The sequence below is a fragment of the Boleophthalmus pectinirostris genome, unplaced genomic scaffold (assembly GCF_026225935.1).
Source record: "Boleophthalmus pectinirostris isolate CB_2022bp ecotype Guang Dong unplaced genomic scaffold, ASM2622593v1 HiC_scaffold_6, whole genome shotgun sequence".
NCBI classification, from domain to species: Eukaryota; Metazoa; Chordata; class Actinopteri; order Gobiiformes; family Gobiidae; genus Boleophthalmus; species Boleophthalmus pectinirostris.
Genome location: NW_026571447.1, coordinates 4717488 through 4739421, shown reverse-complemented (window position 1 = coordinate 4739421; position 21934 = coordinate 4717488). Strand labels below are relative to the sequence as shown.

At 42.5% G+C, this 21934-nt stretch overlaps 1 protein-coding gene across 1 annotated transcript in view; it reads right to left on the bottom strand.

Moving 5' to 3' along the window:
• The window catches only part of LOC110156660 (thrombospondin type-1 domain-containing protein 7A-like), a 594009-nt gene that overhangs the window by 392852 nt on the left and 179223 nt on the right, over window positions 1-21934 (bottom strand). Inside the window, exons 5-6 of the mRNA XM_055163373.1 lie at window positions 17199-17429; window positions 14804-15409 (exon numbers count right to left, since the gene is read on the bottom strand). Coding sequence (XP_055019348.1) covers window positions 14804-15409; window positions 17199-17429 — 837 coding nt within the window. The remainder of the gene's footprint in view (window positions 1-14803; window positions 15410-17198; window positions 17430-21934) is intronic.

Genomic DNA, 21934 nt, shown 5'->3' with positions numbered 1-21934 from the left:
TATTTAATTATTTTTTTTTTTTAATTTAAATTACAAACCTTTGCGACTCAAGTCAATAGACATTATTTCGTAAATCACATAAAGTTGGATTTGAGCATTATTGAACATTAATGAGGATATTTTATTGCTGACTGAGTGACAATTAGTATTAAACAATAAAAAACAGTAACTGAAGCAACAATAAAAGGATCCATAAGTCGCCTGTTTGAACATTAAATGTAGAACATTTCTTTTTCTTTTCAACATTCAAATGAACCAGCAATATTGGAACAAAATAACCAATAAAATAATTACATCTCATGTGTCAGAACTGGATATTGCCGACCTACATGCAGATCGTGACAAGGCGACATGCCAAAAAATCTCTTGTGACCCACCTGAGGATCGCGACCCAGTCTTGGGGAAACAATGCTTGACAGAAGCCCTCACCCTGTCTTTAAGGGAGCACCCAGCCACTCTGCGGATGAAAATCATTTAACTTGTTTCTGCCATCTTTTCTTTCAGTCATTACCCAAATTTCAGGACCAGAGATCTAAACCAGGACTGAACCAGGATCAAACCAGAATCACTCAGCTTCTTCTTCACCACAGCAACTACATCACTACAGACACTGGGAGGGCATCTGACACACACTGCATCACAGGTGCTGAGAGAACTGGGTGTGATGATATGATGATACAGAATTGTTATGATGGTCCGGTCATTATAAAGACATTTCTCTTTGTATGTTTGATTTTATGAACTATAACATGAACCTGCTCAGGGACGACAGGTGGAAATTAGAACTGGCGCTACCACCTGGAACAATGCATCTGTTAAGGTTCATGCAGATTGTGCTCTGTCCTTGTCTCATTAAATAAAGAAACTAAACTAAACTGTCAATCTGCCGCTCCATCCTTCCCTCACTCCTGAACAAGATCCAGAGATACAGAACTCCTTCACTTGAGGCAGGGACTCTGCACCCACCTGCAGAGGGCGCCACCTTTTTCCAGTCAAGAATCAGAAAGAAAGAACCTCTCAGGGTCTGTTTACATGAGAATGCTTGGGGGTAAAAACTACTACGGTATTTTCTGCACTATTAGGCGCTCTTGACTATAAGACGCATGTCATTAATGGTCTATTTTTGAACTTTTTTCACAAATAAACCGCACCGGGCTTTAAAGGAAACACAACAGTGTGATGGGTGAGTGGTTTTGTTTGTTTGTGGCGTTCACGGTGACTCTGGGCTTTGTTCAGTTGTGGCGTGTAGGGAGGGTGTTGTCTGGGACCAACGGATTGTCGGCGTGTTCGCAGTGACTCAGTTGTTCAGTCGTGTCTAGAAGTGGCACATTGCACTCGCTTTTTCGGTTTGTTCCTCCGTTCTGTTCCTCGTCGGCGTGGAGTGATGAGTGTGGCTGTGGGTGTTTTTCACTGTGTGGTCGCTGTCTGCTCTGTGTGTGTTTGATGTGGCTTTGTAGTTGTGCTGGGACACCCGAGTGGATTCATGTATGGGATGCTCTGGATTGCGGGGCGCGTGGTTGTTTTTTGATGGGGTTAGAGTCTTAAGAGCGGAAAATACGGTAAATATTTTATCAGAAGTCCCTTTCGTTTAAACGGTGACAGTGTTTTTGGGGTTTAAAAATGCAAAAAACACCCTCCAGAGTGGAAAAGTTGAATACGCTTCACCGTAGTGTTTCCGTCCACTGCCCAAGACGCAAAACTCTGGTCAGATCTGCTCATGTCCCGTTCACGTTTACGTCACATACACACAGTACACAGAAACAAACATGTCGGATCATTTCAAGCAGCTCTAATAAACTTACAGGAGGCTCCCAACAAATGTACAGAATCTGCGGAGATACTATGAACAGAGAAGGATCTGCAATCACCTCTTTCAAATTGTGGATCCACCAGGTCGTCGCAGGTGAGTCAGATGGATATAGACGAGACCTGGAGAACCAGTCGATGGTGGGACAAGTTTGAGGAAGGAGTAACTGATGAAAATGTGCGGTGTGAAAACTTCTGTATGTCCAAAGACGCCCTTGTTGCTTTAAGTACAAACACATACATACACAATCCAATTCCACACACTTTTGCATCACCATCCCGAAAACGCTGATCTAAACACAGAATAAAAAGTGAAGACACGACTCCACTTTTGCGTCTTCTGTTCAGACCGTCATCATATAAACGTAGCCTCAAACTGGGTGGAGAGCTTCAAACCAGAAAACTTAAAAATCAATTATTTAAGTCGCAGTATCCATGTAGTAAGTTTGTTTTCATTTCTAACTCAATTTCTTGTTGTCTAGACGACCCTCGGGGACCCCACACCTCTCTTTGGGAAACACTGGTCTAGACAAACTGATAACATCTCAGTGGAAACAGTAAGAAGCTGACGCTGCACCGGCTTTTTAATTCGACCGAGATTGTTGGCGGAATTTTCCTCAGTGGATACTCACAAATAAGAACAACAGATAAAAGAGATGTGTTGCTTTGTTTACAACAGTTACAAATGCCACTACGTCTTATCGTCTTTAGTAACAGACTTTTACCATTTTCGGCCTATTTTCCCCCAAAAACGTCTGACTAAAGTGACTCAATTCAAACTGAATCTGTGTCTGAACCCTCTGGAGCTCAGACAAATGGACGGACTCTTTGTGAAGCTGAGGCTCTGGAGTTTTGGCCTCGTCTCTGCTCTCATTTTAAGAGGGAACATGTTCTGCACAGAAGAACAGCAGATTTCAAATTCCGCCTGAGTTCTTTAGGGGGTAAAAATAAGAGCAGGTCTAGCTGGTGTCCAAGGGGATGATCTGATAGACAACAGACTGAACTTTTGTTGGGTCTAGACAATTCCCATCTCACTAAACATGAGAATTACAGATGTAATGGGGCAAAATAAAAGTCCAGGCAGAATTCATATAAAAAACCTATTACATTTTTGTGAACTTGTTTTTTTTTTTTTTTATTTGTGGTTTTGGAGCACAAACTGGTCCAAATTCCTCTCAAAATGTTTGATTTGACTGAAAATTTCCACGAGATTGAGAATGAGAGTTCTCAGTTATCAGAAGCTGGACAAACAAAAATAAATGAAGAAAAACTCAGATTGGTAAGAGATTTAAAGGTGCACTGTGTACTTTTTTGTTTGGGGTTTCGTCACCCACTTGTTTCTATGGAGATGTCATTGCACTGTCTGGAATGTTCCAAAGTATGACCTTAAACAGTTCTACCTTACATTTATTCAATTACATGTGGTTTTATAGCTCAGACATACCTAGAAAAACAAACATTCTGACTGTGAGCGAGGTCGCCTCTTCACAGATCTGACCTGTAACTTGGTCTGGTTTGGTCTCCATGAAGATACAAAGGTTTAATGCTATACTGTGAAACATTCTAGACAAAACAATAACATCTCCATGGAGAAAAGTATATGATGGACCCTCCACCAAAATAGTTACACAGTGCACGTTTAAAGGCTCTATTTTACACAAAACTGACTCCTGTGGCCTTTTAGCCAGTTTAACGTGTTTTCCATGTTAAACCTCAATTTGGAATTATTATTTCCATGTAAACTCATAAGACAGTGTTTTAATTCCAAACTATTTTATTCAGAATAATTATTCAGAATTTTAAAACATCATGTCGGCAACAAACGTGGCCCTTGTGACTTTAAAACATGGAGCTTAAAAACACAGTGGAGCACTTCCTGCATTACCACATGACATCACAGGGTGCAACAGAGTGTTTTCTGTTTGACAGAAGAACTCAATCTAAACAGAAATGAATGAAGAAAAAGGTGCACTGTGTATTTTTTTGGTTAGGGACACCAGCTTGTTTCTGTGGAGACGTCCAGGCTCTGCCTGGAATGTTCCACAGTGTGACATTAAACAGCTCTGCCTTACATTTATTCAATTACAGGTAGTTTTACATTTCAAAAATACCTAGAAAAACAACATTCTGATTGTGAGCGGGGGTCACCTCTCCACAGATCTGACCTTTAACTTGGTCTGGTTTGGTCTCCATGACAATATCCAATCAAATTCACTTAATTTCTATAGCACATTTTATAAAAATGACAGTTTCCAACGTGCTGCACAGAAAAATTAATACCATAAAAGACAATACATCATAAAAACAATAAATAAAAAGTATTAAAATGCATAAAGCTAAAGATGATTTTATTTTTTTTTTATAAATAAAAATAAATAAATGAATTAAATAAAAATAAAGAAAAGACACAGAGGACCACACACCTTGCATGGTTTTAAAAGCCAGGGAGTAAAAGTGGGTCTTAAGACGAGACTTAAAGGGCCCATCTCATGCAAAATCAACTTTTCAGAGCTTTTTACCTTCTAAGAGTGATGTGTGGGCCTCGTATTTGTCGCCGAAGTGGTTTTTGGATTGATTCTACGTTTTTTTGTTTTGTTTTGTTTTTTTTACAAGTTGCAGCGTATTTCTGCCACCCTCCCACGTGACAACGAACTAAATCTGCTACAATGATGACGCAGCAGCTACACCTATGATGCGTTTGACGTAGCAGAGTAAACCACTGAAGAGAACTAAAAGCAAGCTGCAGCATTTATTTTTTAAGATTACCTGACATATAATTTGTAGTGATGTAGTAATTTAGTGTACATGATATAATAAGTTGATCTACTAGTGTTTATTAATACTTTACCAATCAGTAATGTTCAGCTGATGTGGACGCGGTGCTTGAGCTTCGTGCTCCTCAAAGTCCTCGTCTGATTCCGGGTCCAACACATGCGGCTGAACGCGCTGTATCTCCATGATGAATAAAAGTTTATTTCTACCACTATCAGGGTGCACGTCTGTCTCCCCCTCCCTCCCTGAGATGGCGGAGGAAGGGCAGCTCACTCAGTCAGTCTACGTCACGTTTGAGGGCGGAGCCTGTGCTTTCTCAGGACGGGCGGGGGGAGGAGCAATAGTCGGCCTTTCATAGTTCCTGGTCTGTGACTGTCTCCAAGAAATCAGTAAAATTTCAGAACTATTGTGTAATGGATGTTCCAAAACCCAAATTGTGCTTGTATATGTGCAGAAGATACAATGTGAAAAGAGTTATTTTGCATGAGATGGGCCCTTTAAAACTCTGCACAGGGTTCCGCGGTTTCTTAAAAAGTCTTAACAGCATTGAATTTATGAATTTGGAAATAATACCTTGGAAAAAGTCTTGAATTTTTATATCTCGGTCTAAAAATGTGTGCGGTACATAACTTCTCCATATCGCATTTCTCCTCAAAAGTTTAATTTGTGCGTGAATGAAACAAAACACAACTCCAGGTCTGTTAGTGATGAGGAAACGACATTAGAAAACATCTCAGAACACAGCGTAATCTGGGCCCTTTAACTTCCTTGAAACCGCACTCTTCCACACTTAGCTCCTAAACTAACTTCTCCCCCACACTCCGCCTCCATTTCCAACTGTTCAATTTCTCGACAGGAAAAAGATATTGTCACGACTGATGCGTGGCCCCCCCCCTCTCTCTTACAAATCAATTTCAAACGCCGGGACAAAGCGCTCACAAAGTCTCTCTTCACAGTGCGTGGTGTTGCGTTGCCAGACTGATGTTTTTAGCGTCGGCTCTAACCCTCCTCCCCTCTCCCCATCAAACGCTAGCTTTCGTCACGCCTCATTGGTTTGACAGCCGCGTGACACCCAAGACATAACGATAAACATCCGCCCGAGCTGAGAAAAAAAAAATAGTCCCCTTCTTCTGTTTACTTGTTAGGGAAAGGCGGAGAGGCGGAGAGGACGGCGCACCTGAAAATCCAGAGGCAAAACAAAAGGAAAAGCACAAATAGAAGTCAAAAGACGGAGTGACATGAAATAAAGCAGTGATGTGTGGCAGACGCACATGCCCCGACAACACATATTTAAATCGGAAAGTTGCTACAGCTCAACTTTTAACGTTTAGGAATAGAACAACTCAACAAATGGTTTTAGCGAAGGATGCACCGAAATTTTTCTGTTATGATACCAATTCTAATATCTTAAACTATATATAATAATAACGATAATAATATCCCGGTAGACACTGAAAATGGCATTTATTCACTTTCAACAAAAATAAAATGAGACAAAACCAATCCATATTGTTATGTGTAGTGTGTATAGTGTAATGAACTGTTACCTATCTCTCAAGTAACAAGAGAACGATAACAAAAACAGACTTTCCGAGAATTTCTGGGCCGACGATGACTAGCAAATTCGAAAGCCGATATAGGTGAGTTTCATTGTTGACAAAAGTGCGAGTTGCATGCTGGGAATTATTTTTGTCGGGGGCAAGAAACACTAATTCAACATGACGGATGGAGCGAGAAAACACGTAAAGGGTATTGATCCCAGTTATTTATCCACTCTAATGGCAGAGGACCCAAGACCATTTGACCAGAAATTGGTCATAAGCATCGATGGAGCCAAATCACCCTTTTCAACCCCGACAAAAGGTGGACCAAACCAAATGTTTGGTCAGAATCACCAACTACCTGGACAAATATTCACTTCGGCAATATCCACAATGACTTGGTGGAAACTCCTGGGCCATTCACAGCAGAAAAGATGAAAACCTCCAAGAGTCTCGATGTGTTGTTGAACTTGTTGGAGTCCACGGTTTGTTAGGATCTTCTACGTTTGCTCTGGGGATGTTTGAAAGTCATTTAATTCACCGTTAGTGGTTCTTTTCACTCAGAATACGAAAAAGACATTTTTCTTCTTCTGTGCTTCTATTTGTGCATCTGATAATGCAGCAGGAATTTACCATTATCGGGGATAAATACGCGAGGTTACGCACTGTGTTTGACCGCTATCGTGTTTTTTGCCTCCGACCAAAATATTTCCCAGCATGCAACACGGGTTTTTAATAACAATGACGTCAGTTGAAACTCACCTATAGGAACCAAATTTTTCAGTGTCAGCGCCGATAGGGCAGTAAACAAGGAGGTACAAAGGGGTCTGTTGTCCCGGGCCCCAGGGTTTTAGGGGCCCAGAATTACACCCTTTACTTATTAAAGGGCCCATCTGATGCTAAATCAACTTTTCAGAGCTTTCTACCTTCTAAGAGTGATGTGTGGGCCTTGTATTTGTCGCTGAAGTGTTTTTAGATTGATTCAGTGTTTTTTTTTTTTTTTTTAAACAAATTGCAGCGTATTTCTGCCAACCTCCCACGTGACAACAAACTAAAGCTGCTACAACGATGACGCAGCAGATACAACTATGACGTGATTGATGTAGCACAGGCATGTCCAAACTATGCCCCCCTCAGACAAATTTTTCTTGGCTCTCACGCTTGCAGGAGAATTGGCCCAAATTACCTTGCAAATGACCTTTTTATTGCAAGTTTTTTGAAAATCTACCTGGATAAAGCCGATATTTAATATTTAATGTGTGGTTTTAAGGATCTTAACGTGAATAATGAATGATGGCTCATTCTAACGTGTTAAACATGCACTTATTTCAATTATATATCAACACCAGTCTACGGCCCTCAATCGGCCCTCTGCTTCGTCTGTGTTTAGATATGTGGCCCTTGATGAAAATAGTTTGGACACCCCTGATACAGCAGAAAGCGCTTCGCACCCGCCCCCCTCTCCCGCTCCACCCCCTCCACCCCACATCGACTGACAATTCCCACATGAACACCTAAACAAAAGCGACAAGTTCATTGTTCTACACTGCAGTGTTCACAATATAATAAGTTGATCTACTAGTGTTAATTAAAACTTTACCAATCAGTAATGTTCAGCTGATGTGGACGCGGTGCTTGAGCTTCGTGCACCTCAAAGTCCTCGTCCGATTCCGGGTCCAACACATGCGGCTGAACGCGCTGCATCACCATGGTGAGTAAAAGGAAGGGCGGCTCACTCGTCGCCTACATCATGTTTGGAGGGCGGAGCCTGTGCTTTCTCAGGACGGATGGGGGGATGAGCTATAGTTGACCTTTCATAATTCCTGGTCTGTGACGTCTCCAAGAAATCAGTAAGATTTCAGAACTATTGTGTAATGGATGTTCCAAAACCCAAATTGTGCTTGTTTATGTGCAGAAGATACAAAGTGAAAAGAGTTTTTTTGCATGAGATGGGCCCTTTAAATTATATTAGAGGGGGCGTATGTGAGGCTTTTTGCCCGGGCCCCCAAATTTCTGTTGATGGACTTGGGCGGCGATATTTGATACCAGTTTCAGATTGGGGTTTTAGCCAATAATATTTGATTCCAAGTACCGGCATTGTTGTTGTTTTTGTGTCCTTGGGCAAGAGCATTTCTGTAGTGTAAATGTTTAAAAGGTCTATATTACTCTCATTTTTGATCTGTGCTATAATGTTTCCTCATCAAAAACATACACTGCAATTACAAAAATCTAGCCAAGTAAAGATGACTTAAGTGTTAAGTGTTTTGATGATGATTTGAGTATATTTCATCTTGAAAATCTCTAAAAGATCTACCAGTGGAACAAGACTTTTTCAACACATTTTGCTACAGCTCTCTGAAAAACAACAACTCTTTGTACTTAAAATAAGAAACAAAATCGAACATTGGTTGATACACATATAATTTTACAGTGGTTTACAGTTTATTAAATAAAACCAAACTACATCCATGGCCTCATATTTTGGTGGATGTACAGTGAAGTTTACAGGGTGTAAATAGAAACATCCTGGTTTGACTTGTTCTATATACTGTAGCTCATGGCAATTTGAGTCTGAAATGATCAGAGTGAGTAAGTTATCCTGCAGAAACCAGATGGAAATGTGTGCCTTTAAGTCACATTCTTAATGTGGAATTTTCTTGCTGAAAGAGCTGGAGAAAAAGCAGGGAGTTCAGATGAATATATGAAGCTGACTGAGCGAAATGTGACAACAGGGGAAAGGTGAAAAATCAAACTTCAGCTCAGTGAGAGAAAAGCACAGACATGTCTGTTCACAAACACACATTCTCTCTGCAGGTTTTAAAAAACAGGCCTATTCCCCAAAGTTTCACCTATAGTTATGTGACGTGTGTGTGAGGGTTTGTGCTTCACCTTTGGCTTCTGTCAGACCACAGCGCTGCTCTGTGATTGGTCAGTCACAGTCACTGGTTGAACATGAGGAGCTCTGGGAGGAGGATTCTTGTGAGCCTGACATGATCATCTTACTGTTGAAGGTGCACAACTCAGTCAAATAAAAGAAGCTTTGTTGCTGCTCAGAAGTATTTTCAGCCCACACAGTACTGCATGTACTGCAGACTGATGCACAGTGAACTATGAGCAGTGAAGTGCTCTTTTTACTTCTCTCCATTTGAACACACAGTTTGAACACACACAATGTGTGATTACTGACGATGGCATCAGCAGCACTTTTGTCACAGCCTCAGATTACGCCTGTCTGCTCTGCTTTGATTGCACTCAACACAACCATCAACCCACCATCACTACCATCTCCAGCACCATCACTACCACCCCCACCAGCACCACCACCATCACCACCACCAACAGCACCATCACCACCACCCCAACAGCACCATCACCACCACCCCCAACAGCACCATCACCATCACCTTCACCAGCACCAACACCATCACCATCCACATCACCACCCCCCACAGCAGCAGCACCATCACCACCACCCTCACCAGCACCACCACCATCACCACCACCAGCAGCACCATCACACCACCCCACCAGCACCACCATCACCACCCACACCACCCTCACCAGCACCAACACCATCACCACCACACCCCCACCACTACCAACCATCACACCACCATCACCATCACCACCATCACCACCAGCACCAACACCATCACCACCACCACCAGCACCACCAACCTCACCAGCACCATCACCCTCACCAGCACCACCACCCCACCAGCACCACCAACCCCACCAGCACCATCACCCCCCACCAGCAGCACCAGACCTCCTCGTCAAAGCCTGGCCTGGTCACATCTTAGAGGACAAGCAGGACTGGGCCTGGTTAGTTCCTTGGGAGACCTCTGGAAATATCAAATACTACAGTGGTGTTGTTGTGTTCTTCACCACATTGCCTAGTATCAATGTGGTGTATGTGTGTGTGTGTTTATGTGTGTGTGTGTGTAAGCACCTGTCAGCACAAACATTAGGGCGAGGGTTAGCCCGTGTAAATGCACTCTCACTTGAAAAAGGTCTGTAATAAAGTCTTGAAGTTGTGCTTCCTCTTCCCGCTGTGAGTAAGTTTAAAGTGACAAAATCTTTATGTGACAATATGAAATGATTTGAACGTTTGTGTTTCCGGCAGCTGCTCCTTCAGATATGATTTAGTTTTCTCATCATTTTTGAATTATTATTTCATGTTTATAAATCTAATAGTTCCCCTCACGACAACTCTGCCCGAGACATTTCTAGGACCACTATATTGTACTTCTACTTGACTAATAACTTAATATTTAAAGGTGCATTGTAGTAACTTTTCTGGTGGAGGGTCTGTTTTTCTCCATGCATTAAACCTGTCTATCTTCATGGAGACCAAACCAGACTAAGTGACAGGTCAGATCTGTGGAGATGCAAATCTTATCTCTTGAAATTAGAAAATTACAACAGTCAGAAACATCGACAAACAACAAAACAACTGAACTGAACAACTGAAGAAAACTTGTCTAAAAATGCAAAACGAGACTTTTTATACAAGCAACTTTTCTTTAGTTTTTTCAGTTACTTTTAACATAAAGATAAAGAGGCCTATATTCCCTCTGCTGAGTCTCCGCTCGGGTTAAGGCTTTAAACACCGCTGTGATCGTTCTCCATTATTTCTCCTGATGCAATTGTCAAGTCAGCGAGTGAAACTGACACCGCTTTTTAATCACGAATTTTGATGAAATATGTAGAAAGAAAAACAACAAAAAAAAAAGAATGAAACTATTTTTTTGTAATCAGAAATTTCGTTGTAACTCACCTGAAGTTGTATTTGAAGTGATTCATGTCTGTTTGAGCAATCTTAAAACGATTAGTATCAAAACACTGCAGATCAACCCCGATTTTCAGCGCCACTGCCGTACGCCCGCTGCTTTGTACTTACTTCGTTTTCCAATTTTATTTTCTTAATCAGTGATACGCGTAGGATTTGGCAGCGTTGCGTAGTCATTTTTGTACAAATGAAAAGAAAAACCTGCTGCTACTTTCTCTTATGAAGTCGTTTTAGATGAATATTGAGTTTAAAAATGTTCAAATTTTTACAGCAAACACAAGCGCAGTAGGTCTTCTTTAAGGTTTTATCAGTTACGAAATGTTCACTGTAAAAGCAAAATTCTGGATGATATAAACTTTCAGAGCAGTGTGTATTTTTGCCTTGACGGTAAACATAAGTAAAATATATTTTTATCAACATTTTATTGGCTCAGAATGTTCCAGACTATGACATTAAACTTGCTTATTTCCATGGAGACCCAGGTGACACCAGTCTGTGGAGAGGCAAGCTCCCACACTACTGAGTGTGTACACATGCACATCAATAACCCGGTTTCAGTATCCCAGTTATAGCAGTATCCCAGTTATTAGAAACCGGGTTACTGTAGCTGGTATATTCCGATAGTAACCGGGTTACTGTGGCATGTATACGCAGTATCCCGGTTACTGCAACATAAAGTTGAGTGTGCACGCGTCCAAAAGACACTTTCGAGTCTTTTCCCCACAACAACAGCGACATAAATAAAGTGACCAACATAAATAAAGTGACCACACGAGTAAAATTACTGTAAAATTAAGAGCTGCGCTAAACCTGCACATGTACAATCTGCACTCGTACGACCTGCACTCGTGTGATCGCTGAAAAGCTAAAACATGAACTATCTCTTATACAACACATGCACAGAACAGACTTAACATCATCAGCAACTCTTCTGTCAAAAAAAGAACACACATAATCCACTGAGTCGTGTCATTTAGTCCAAAAGAAGCTGATCACATCAGCCAAGCGGTCTTAAGTTTCGTTTCTGTAAAATGTAAACAAATGTGATCAGAGCTGAATGATCTGATCAAACGGGCTGATGTGGATCTATAGTGGTTATGGTTTTGATAAAGTTGAGTTGATTTATGCAGAAGATTTTAATGAAGAATCTGTTGGGTTTGATCTGTGCAGTGGATTGTGGGAGATCTCATATCTCCTCACCGCTGGTTAAACCTCCCAAGCTTCTTCTTGCTAAAGGAGCTCATGGTTTGATTTTTTCTGGTTTATTAAATTGATTTAAGTTAATTTTTGAGCTTACGCATTTGTAAGATTATGTCAAGAAACCGGGATACTCCATTTGATCATGTACACGCTAATATGAGTGTCCCGGTTTCTCAGTGCGCATGTAAACGCAGTAACACGAATACTGACATAACCAGGATATGGCTAATAACCGGGATACTGATGTGCATGTGTACACACTCATTGTAGAATGTCTGTTTTTCTGAAGCAATTTTTATTTTCATTGGAATAAAAACACCTGTAAGTGAAATGCCACACTGTGGAACATTTCAGGCATAGCAATAACATCTCCATGGAAACCCCACCATCAGAGAAGTTACATACTGCACCTTTAAATCTTAAAGTGGCCAAATTACATTATGTTCTGATCTATGTTATAATGTTGTTTCCTCATCACAAACATAAAGAGTTGTGTTTGTTTCATTCACACATGTTTAACACATAAACTCTGCTTCTTTGCAAAATCAGAAAACACTCTGTTCCACCTTGTGATGTCATGTGGTAATGTAGAAAGTGCTCCACTGTGTTTTTAAACTCCATACACCTTCACTAGAATCATTTGGATAATTTCAGACCCTGAATTGCCAATCACAGAGAGGCAGAGACTGGAAATTGTTTACATGGTACAACGTATTAGAGAGTAGATACTAGACAAACACAACCATTCAGTGAGATAGCAACCCAATATTTACAATGCATTCATACAAAAGTTCATAGGTAGAAATCCAATATATTTACAATGTATTAATATTCAAGTTTTGATTGTCCACGAGAGAACTGATCTGGAGTGCACCGATCCGTTATAAAGGAACAGTTTAAGGCAAAGTTCAATGCATGACAGTGACAGTTTATACGACTTGAGAATGACGAGTCCAGAGGGGATAACTGTCCGTGAGGAGTGGGAGTGAGCGGTGGAGTGACGGTCACAGAGCAACGAGTGCGTGAAGGTGCCTTAAATTGTACCTTTACAATCGATCTGTCCGTAAGGGGACGTAAAATCAAGGAGCAGTAGCCGGACAAGAGACTAAGGTTGATCTCAAGAGCAAGACAGGTCTCGAGATCCACCTTGCTCTTGAGACCGTTTTTTTATGGTCTTGGTCTCGGCTCGGACTCGGCCGTGTTTCGACTTGGTCTCGTCTCGGTCTTGAAGGTGCTTGGACTCGGTTTTGTCACGGACCCAAGGTCTGACGCTCAACAAGTGCGATCATATTTCATTACGGCCGCTGCTGTCGGCAATAAACTTGTACCGGTGTGTGGGAGCACGTGGGGCTTCTCACTGCAGCCTGTGCTCACATCTGGAGCCATCGGACAGTGCACGGTACGTCATGTCACCATATACCACAAAAATTACAAAGATGGCCTTGATTTAGTTACGATGGGAGGTGGTCTTGGTCTTGTCTCGGTCTCTGTCTCTGAAAGTCTTGGTCTTGTCTCGGTCTTGATCCTCAGAGGTCTCGGTCTTGACCTGGTCTCAGGACCCTGTGGTTTTGGACTAGTCTTGGCCTCGATTTGTGCGCTCTTGACTGTAACACTAATTGCTAGACATGGTTTTGTCACCTGCGTTACACCATCATGAAAACTACTGCTTCATGACATCACAAGGTGGAACAGAGCATTTGGAGTTTTGAAGATGTAAAACAGTCTATAACTAGAAAAGCACTCAGAGAGCGCAGACCTCCGCCAAGGACTACCCCCATTTTTTATATAAATTGCAATAAAATCAGTCTTCTGGATCAGATCTGGATCAGCCTTTGGAATATGAAAGAGGATCCCATTGTCCATCCCTGAGTCAAATTTCATGGGGTTTGGTCAATAATTAACCGAGATATTGAGAAACAAAATTTTTGGCCCCATTTACCACAATGTTAATTAAAATTTCAAAGTGATCCAGAATCCAGGATTTCTTCCAGATCACCCCCTTTTCACATTTCCAACAAATCCTGAAAATTTCATCAAAATCGGTCCATAACTTTTTGAGTTATGTTGCTAACAGACAAACAAACAAACAGACAAACGCCGGCAAAAACATAACCTCCTTGGCAGAGGTAATAATAAAAATGTTACTCAAACATGTGTCATTGAAACAAAACATGACTCCAGGTATATGTTTGAGGAGGTAACAACATTCTAACATGGATTAAAGCAGTGATTCTTAACCATGGGGCCGGGGCCCAAAGTAGGGCCTGGACCACCTCCTTGTGGGCCCCACAATAATCAGTACAATATAATGCATTTAATATGAGATAGGGCCCCAGGTTACTGTGTTCAGAAAAAGTCAGGCCCCAAGACTGAAAAGGTGAAGAACCCCTGGATTAAAGCTCTTAAGAGTAAATTTTGTGTAATATACAGTAAGACCTTTAAGTTGAACCAAGACTAACTGTTACCCAAAACATGCTTCATAGGTCTCCAGGAAGAACAGATGACAGCTAAGGTCAGTTAAATACAATCAGTCAATGAATCTGCCCAGGGACGACAGGTGGAAATTAACACTAGTGTTACAACCTGATGTACAAAGCATCAAAATTGTGTGCTGTCCCTGTCTCAAAAAAAAAAAAAAGTGTTTACTTCATTACTAGGGTTAGGGTTAGGGTTATATTAAAGTGTGACTTACTGTTTAGAGACAGTGCTCCCGTTGCGATGCACACAGACCACCTCTCGCTTCTGGTAGCCCACCTGGATGTCCCAGAAGGGGCTCTCCTGCCTGTTCAGCCGGTTCCTCGTCCTCTTCTTCTGAATCAGCTCTTTAGTCTCTGGATCTTTGACCCCGCCCCCTCTGTCCCGTGGCCCCTCCCCTTTGCCCCGCCTCCTCTTGGCCTGGCGTTTCTCCCTGGCGGGGGGGAGGGCGCAGGGAGTCCAGGGTCCCACTTTGAGACTGTACATATTCTCCGGTCCCGTGCACGCTCCAGGTTTACACGACTGGAACTCTGTCAGGTTGGGGCATTGTGCTCCTCCAAACACCGGGGGCACCAGCACGCTCCGGACCCGGTTTCGGAGTCCAGTGCCGCAGGTTTTGGAGCAGGAAGTCCAGGGGGAGTAGTCGGACACCACGCAGTCCTGGGGGCAGGGGATGAGGCAGGCCTGCTCCAGACGAGGTTTGGGCTCGAAGTATTCGCAGATGGAGTCTTCTGCGCTGGAGTCGTCCGCTTTCAGGACACAGCGCACCTCACGAGTCTGTAGCCCCTCCTCCCCCCCAGAGCAGGGCATCGGGGGAGGGCATCTGGGCTCCTGTGGGGAGAGAGGCAGGGTTAGTCCATGTTGAAAATGACATGGTATTAAATGTTCACCAGTAAACTTTAAAAATGCATTGTGTCACTTTTCAGGTGGAGGGTCTGTCAAATGCTTTTCTCCATGGAGATGTTATTACTTTGTCTGGAATATTTCACAGTGTGACATTAAACTTTTCTATATTCACGGAGATTAAACCAAGTTACAGGAGAACAAGTTACAGGTCAGATTTGTGGAGAGACCCCGTTCACACTCAGAATGCCTGTTTTTCTGAGGAGTGTCGGTCTGCAGCGTGGGCGTTTCAAACGAAACTCTCTGATGGACTTTCCCATAATGTGTAATCAACCAATCAGAAAAAGTTTTGCACTCTTCTGCTTTTTCACTTCTTCTTGGCAAAAGTCTACACCAGTGATACTCACTATATATATATATATATATATATATATATATATATATATATATATATATATATATATATATATATATATATATATATATATATATTTTTTTTTTTTTTTTTTTTTTTTTGCCACATTGGAAGAGAAAAAATCAAGAGAGCCACTTATACCCAACATACTCCAACATACCAAGTCACCTTTTTTATATTAATTAAAAAGTTATACAAATAAAATAAAAATAAATACAATTTTATATCATTATAAAAAAAATTAAGTTATAAAAATCTTTATTTTGATATTAAAATTATCATTATTATTATTATTACTAATCTGTATAAATAAACTCAACTTTACAACATATAAACTATAATCACTCTAGAGCCACATCAGCCTGTTTCACATTATAATGTGTTTAATTCAGCTTTGACACATTTGTTTATGTTTTACAGAAACAAAACTTAAAACCACATGACTCATTTACATAAACTATAAGCGCTGAAAAAAAACCAGCTCTTTCCTTGTGCGCTGATGTGGTTCAGCTTCTGTCGGACTAAAGGACACGGCTCAGTGGAATATGAGTGTTCTCTCTGTGACTGAGGGATGATGATGATGATGATGATGGTGAGTGTGTGTCTGTGTGTATATTTATATATATTACTTCATGTTTTCAGAGCTCAGACGTGTGCAGGTTTAGTGCAGCTTTTTATTTAACTCTATTTATGTTGATCACTTTATTTTTTATAAAAGTGTTTGTCTTTTGGACGCATGCACACTCAACTTTATGTTGCAGTAACCAGGATCCTGTGTTTACATGCACCATGATGAAACCGGGATACTCAAAAAACCCGATCATAATCTCCAAGGAGGTGTGCTAGAGTCGAAACGTGGGACTGTGAGGCTGCAGCTCACAAAGCTAAAAGCTTAATATACCAGTTAGCCAAGTTAGTGGTGCATTACAAACGTCACCACCAAATAGCAGCGACTGGTTAAATGAAAAAAAATGTACCCGTCTACTGTTGAGCGAATGAATCCTAACACTGCGAGGTCAGACGGTTTCTACGAAGTGAAACTGTCTGATGAATCAGACTAATCACAAGGTGGAACAAGGTGGAGTATACTGAGCTTCAGAAATGTAAACAGACTAATAAAAAGTGTTACTCAAACATGTGTGAATGAAACAAAACACAACTCAGGTCTGTTTTTGAGGAGGTAACAGCATTCTAACCTGGATTAAAGCTCTCAAGAGTCCATTTTGTGTAATAAAGGACTTTTAAATTGGACTACACCAGTTATCCAGCTGTTATACTTTTCCCTAGCGTGCATGTAAACGTTCCGAATAAGCCATTAAAATCCCTCTCATCCCAAACCCGGTGCCATGTTTACCTGGTGATCACGGGCACGCAGCTGTTCCACGCGCCCAGGCTCCAGCCGTACAGGTCTCGGTGCCAGTCGCACACCCTGAAGCAGTTGCGCTGGTTGGACGGGCGCAGGCTCTGCTCGCAGTTGGTGTGGAGGGTGGTCCATCCGTCCACGTGGGCACACCACACGGCCCTGCTCTGGCTGCCCCCGGGACCGCACTCGCTGCCCATGCACCTGCCCCACGGACCTGACCACAGACAGGGACGGAGGGAGAGAGACAGGGACGGGGAAACATTAGTATTCGAAGACAACAGACAGACAATTCAATTTATTTTTTGTGTCGTCCAGGATGACAACAGCACACGCCTCACGGGGCTTCACAAAATTGTTGGTTTAAAAAGGAGGTATTATGCAAAATCGATTTTTGTTGCAGCTTTGTTTCCCCATCAAAAATATACCTGAAGAGATTTTAAATGTCCTCCAACCACGTTCGAGCAATTTAGTGATCTCTCCCCGGCAGTGGTGGAGATTTTTTAAGTGGGGGTATGAGATTCATGACGTCATCACGAAAAAACTCACTCAGAATGATGCGGAATCATGTTATTAACATTACTGGCGTTCAGAATCACCTACAGAATATAAAGCAAAGACTACAACACATGAACCAGGACTAAACGAGGACTAAACCAGGACTAAACGAGGTCTTGAGAGAGAGGGTGGACCCCAGGTGGACCCGTGTAGCCCGTTGGGGCCCGTCCCGACACTCGGTCCTGTTTCATTCCTGGTTCAGTCCTGGTTTAGTCCTGGTTTAGTTCTGGTTTAGTCCTGGTTCAGGCCTGGTTCAGTCCTGGTTCAGTTCTGGTTCAGTCCTGGACCAGGCCTGGTTCAGTCCTGGTTCAGTCCTGGTTTAGTCCTGTTCAGTCCTGTTTCAGTCCTGGTTCAGTCCTGTTTCAGTCTGTTCAGTCCTGTTCATTCAGTCCTTGTTCAGTTTTCAGTTCTGGTTTAGTCCTTGATCCTTCAGTCCTGTTCAGTCCTTGTTCAGTCCTGGTTCAGTCCTGGTTTAGTCCTCAGGTTCAGTCCTGTTTCAGTCCTGGTTTCAGTCCTGTTCAGTCCTCCTTTCAGTCCTGGTTCAGTCCTGTTTTCAGTCCTGGTTAGTCCTGGTTCAGTCCTGTTTTCAGTCCTGGTTCAGTCCTGTTAGTCCTGGTCCTTTCAGTCCTTGTTCAGGTCCTGGTTCAGTCCTGGTTTTCAGTCCTGTTTCAGTCCTGTCCAGTCCTGTTTCAGTCCTTGTTTCAGTCCTGGTTTCAGTCCTGTTTAGTCCTTGTTCAGTCCTGGTTCAGTCCTGGTTTAGTTCTGGTTCAGTCCTGGTTCAGTCCTGGTCCTTCATGTCTCAGGTTTATAGGACAGTAGTGCAGATTTCATGAGTCTGTGCAGTTTGTTTTCGTCGTCGCCTGTAGTTCCGGTTTGACATTTAAATTGTAGCTATTTTATATTTGTTATTTTCAGTCTCTTATATTTTGTTACGTCGGGAGAAACGGGCGGACGGCGTACCCCCATGTACCACGCCCACTCCGTCCCTGCTCACAAACTTACAACACACACACTCCCACACGACAACCCTCCATAAATATACAAAAGTACAGTAGAAACATACACTACAATTGATTGCAATGTGATGGCGCTCTGAAGGGGGAGCAATTTAACATTTTCATTCACCCGAACCGTCGCAGAGTCTTTTGTGCTGACAGAGAAATATATCTGATAACGACAAGTGACACTTACAATTGAACACTGATGCTGTTGTTAATGCAGCGTTTATAAACACACACACAACGCACGCACACACACACACACACACGCACGCGCACACACACACACACACACACACACACACACACACACACACACACACACACACAACTCTTCTATTAAACATCAAACTCTACATATACAGCCTATGCACATGCTGCTGTCTGTCAATGTGTCACAATGTCTCTCTCATTTCTGTGCTCTATTTCTCTACTCTTCTGTCCGTCTCTCTATCTCTCTTCCTGCTCTCCTCTCTGTCTCTCTTTCCCTCCCTGTCTGTCTCTCTCTTTCTTCCTCTCTGTCTCTCTTTCTCTCCCTTTCTCTTCCTCTCTGTCTTTCTCTCCTCTCCCTCTTCTTCCTCTCTCTCTCTCTCTTCTGCCTCCTTCTCCTCTCCCTTCTTGTCCCTCTCTTGGTGTCCCCTCCTCTCCCTCTTTCTGTCTCTCTTCCTCTCCCTCTCTGTCTCTCTTTCTCTCAATCTTCCTCTCTCTGTCCCCTCCTCTCCCTTTCTCTGCCTTTCTGCCTCAGTCTCTCCTCTCTCCCTCTCTCTCTCTTCTCTCCCTCTCTGTCTCTCACTCTTCCTTTCTCTGCCTCTCCTCCTCTCCCTTTCTCTGTTTCGCCTCCTCTCCTTCTTTCTGTCTCTCTTTCTCTCCCTCTCTCTTTCTTTCTCTGTCTCTCTCCTCTCTCCCTCTTCTTTCTTTCTTTTCTTTCTTTCTCTGTCTCTCTTTCTCTCCCTCTCTGTCTCACTTTCTTTGTCTCTTGTCTCTGTTTTTCTCCCTTTGTCTCTCTTTCTCTCACTCTTCCTCTCTCTGTCTCTCCTCCTCTTCCTCTCTCTGTTTCTCCTCCTTTCCCCCTCTCTATCTTTCTTTCTCTCCCTCTCTCTGTCTCTCCTCCTCTCTCTTGCTCTCTTCTTCTCCCTCCCCTCTCCCTCTCTGTCCCTCCTCCTCTCCTTCTTTCCTCTTCTATCTCCCCCTGTCTCTCTCCCTCTTTATCTGTCTCTCCTCCTCTCCCTTTCTGTCTCTCTTTCTCTCCCTCTCTCAGTCTCTCCTTGTCTGTCTTCCTCTCCCTATTTCTAATTCTCCTCCCCTCCCTCTGTCTCTCTTTCTCTCTCTCTCTCTCTCTCTCTCTCTTATCTCTCTCTCTCTCGGTGTGTCTCTTTCTCTCCCTGTTTGTTTCCTCTCCCTCTCTCTGTCTCTACTCCTCTCTTTCACCCTCTCTCTTTCTCTCCTCTTCTCCCTTCCCTCTCTCTATCTCTCCTCCTGCCTCTCTCACTCTGCCTCTTTTTGTCTCTCTTCCTCCTCTCTCTCTCTCCCCCTCTCTGTCTCTCTTTTTGTCCCTTCCCTCTCCCTCTGTCTCTCTCTCCTCTCCTCTCCTCTTCTCTCCTCCTCTGACCCTCTCCTCCCTCGTTCTCTGACCGTGTCTCTGTTCGTGTTCCGTGTTCTTCGTGTTCAGGATTTTGAGGATGTTGTATCGTCTCACAGTCGCTGATGACACGACAGAAACACGATGTCTAATGAGGAACAAGTGTAAACGCAACCAGGAAGATGTCTGCTCCTGTCACACCTGTCACACCTGTCACACCTGTCACACCTGTCACACCTGTCACAGTCAGCCAGTCACAGCCCAAGATCTGCTCCGTCTCACAACACAGACAGTACTGTACATATACTCGTATGAGCAGATAAATGCTCTTGTTCTTCTCCGGAGATGCAAAACTTTACAGGCTTGAAAAACCTCTCCACTGTGATCTTAATTCATCCAACCTACACTTTGTTCTGTAGTTACAGCCGCCCTGGGGCAGACTGATGGACGACTGTAGCTCACACACACACAACATTCATCATATTCATTCAAACAGTTATATCAAACCAACTTAGGTCAGAAAAGTAAAACAAACTAGACCTGCAAGCAATAAGGACCAAATTCTTGTTTTAAGTCTCAAGTTTTACTCAAGTCTTGATGATCTGAAGGGGGAGTGATTTAGAGAGCAAAGGGAAAGGGGACTCAGAGCAGAGGTGGGGACTTGCAGGTCATGACTAGCAGTCACTATTTTTAGGACTTGAGACTTGACTTGATAAAATGGACTAAGACTCGGGACTTGACTTGGACTTGAGGCCTGTGACTTGAGAAGAACTTTAAATCTGAATTCTTTCTATTCTGACCGTAATGATTCACACTGAGATCTTGTCAAGACATTTAAAAAGAAAAAAAAAAAAAAAAAAGGAATTTCTACATTTCTACACTAAAACATAATTTCTACATCTCTTATACTCTATAAATACTCATATATAAATATACCATGACATTTTAATGAATTTAATGAATTTGTTAATTGATTTGTTAATCATTGCATTTATATAGCGCCTTTCAAGATACCTAAAGCGCTTTACAGTTCACTATTCATTCACTCAACACTCAGTGATGGTAAACTACTATTGTACCACAGCTGCCCTGGGGCAGACTGACAGAAGCAAGGCTGCCAATCTGCACCATCGGCCCTCTCTGACAACCAACCATCACTCACACACACAACACTTTCTTACTAGGCAATGTGGGTGAAGTGTCTTGCCTAAGAACACAACAACAGTTTTTGTGACTAGTTCCCCCCTGTGGCTCCTGATTTTCCCACTGGTCTCCATCCAAGTACTAACCAGCCCTTCTGAGCTTCTGAGATCTGATGGGATCAGGCGTTGACAAGCCGGTGTGGCCACTTTTGAAGTACAGTTTACTTTAAAATTCATATAAATTGCATAAGTTGTATTTGGTATTTTGGTTTAAAGACTTGAAATGAAGCTCAAAGCAGACGACTTGGACTTGACTTGGACTTATGGACCAGTGACTCGGGACTCGACTTGGACTTGCCCGTATATGACTTGGGACTTGATTCAGACTTGCGGTCAAAGACTTGAGACTTACTTGAGACTTGCAACTTGACAACAACTTGATCCCACCTCTGA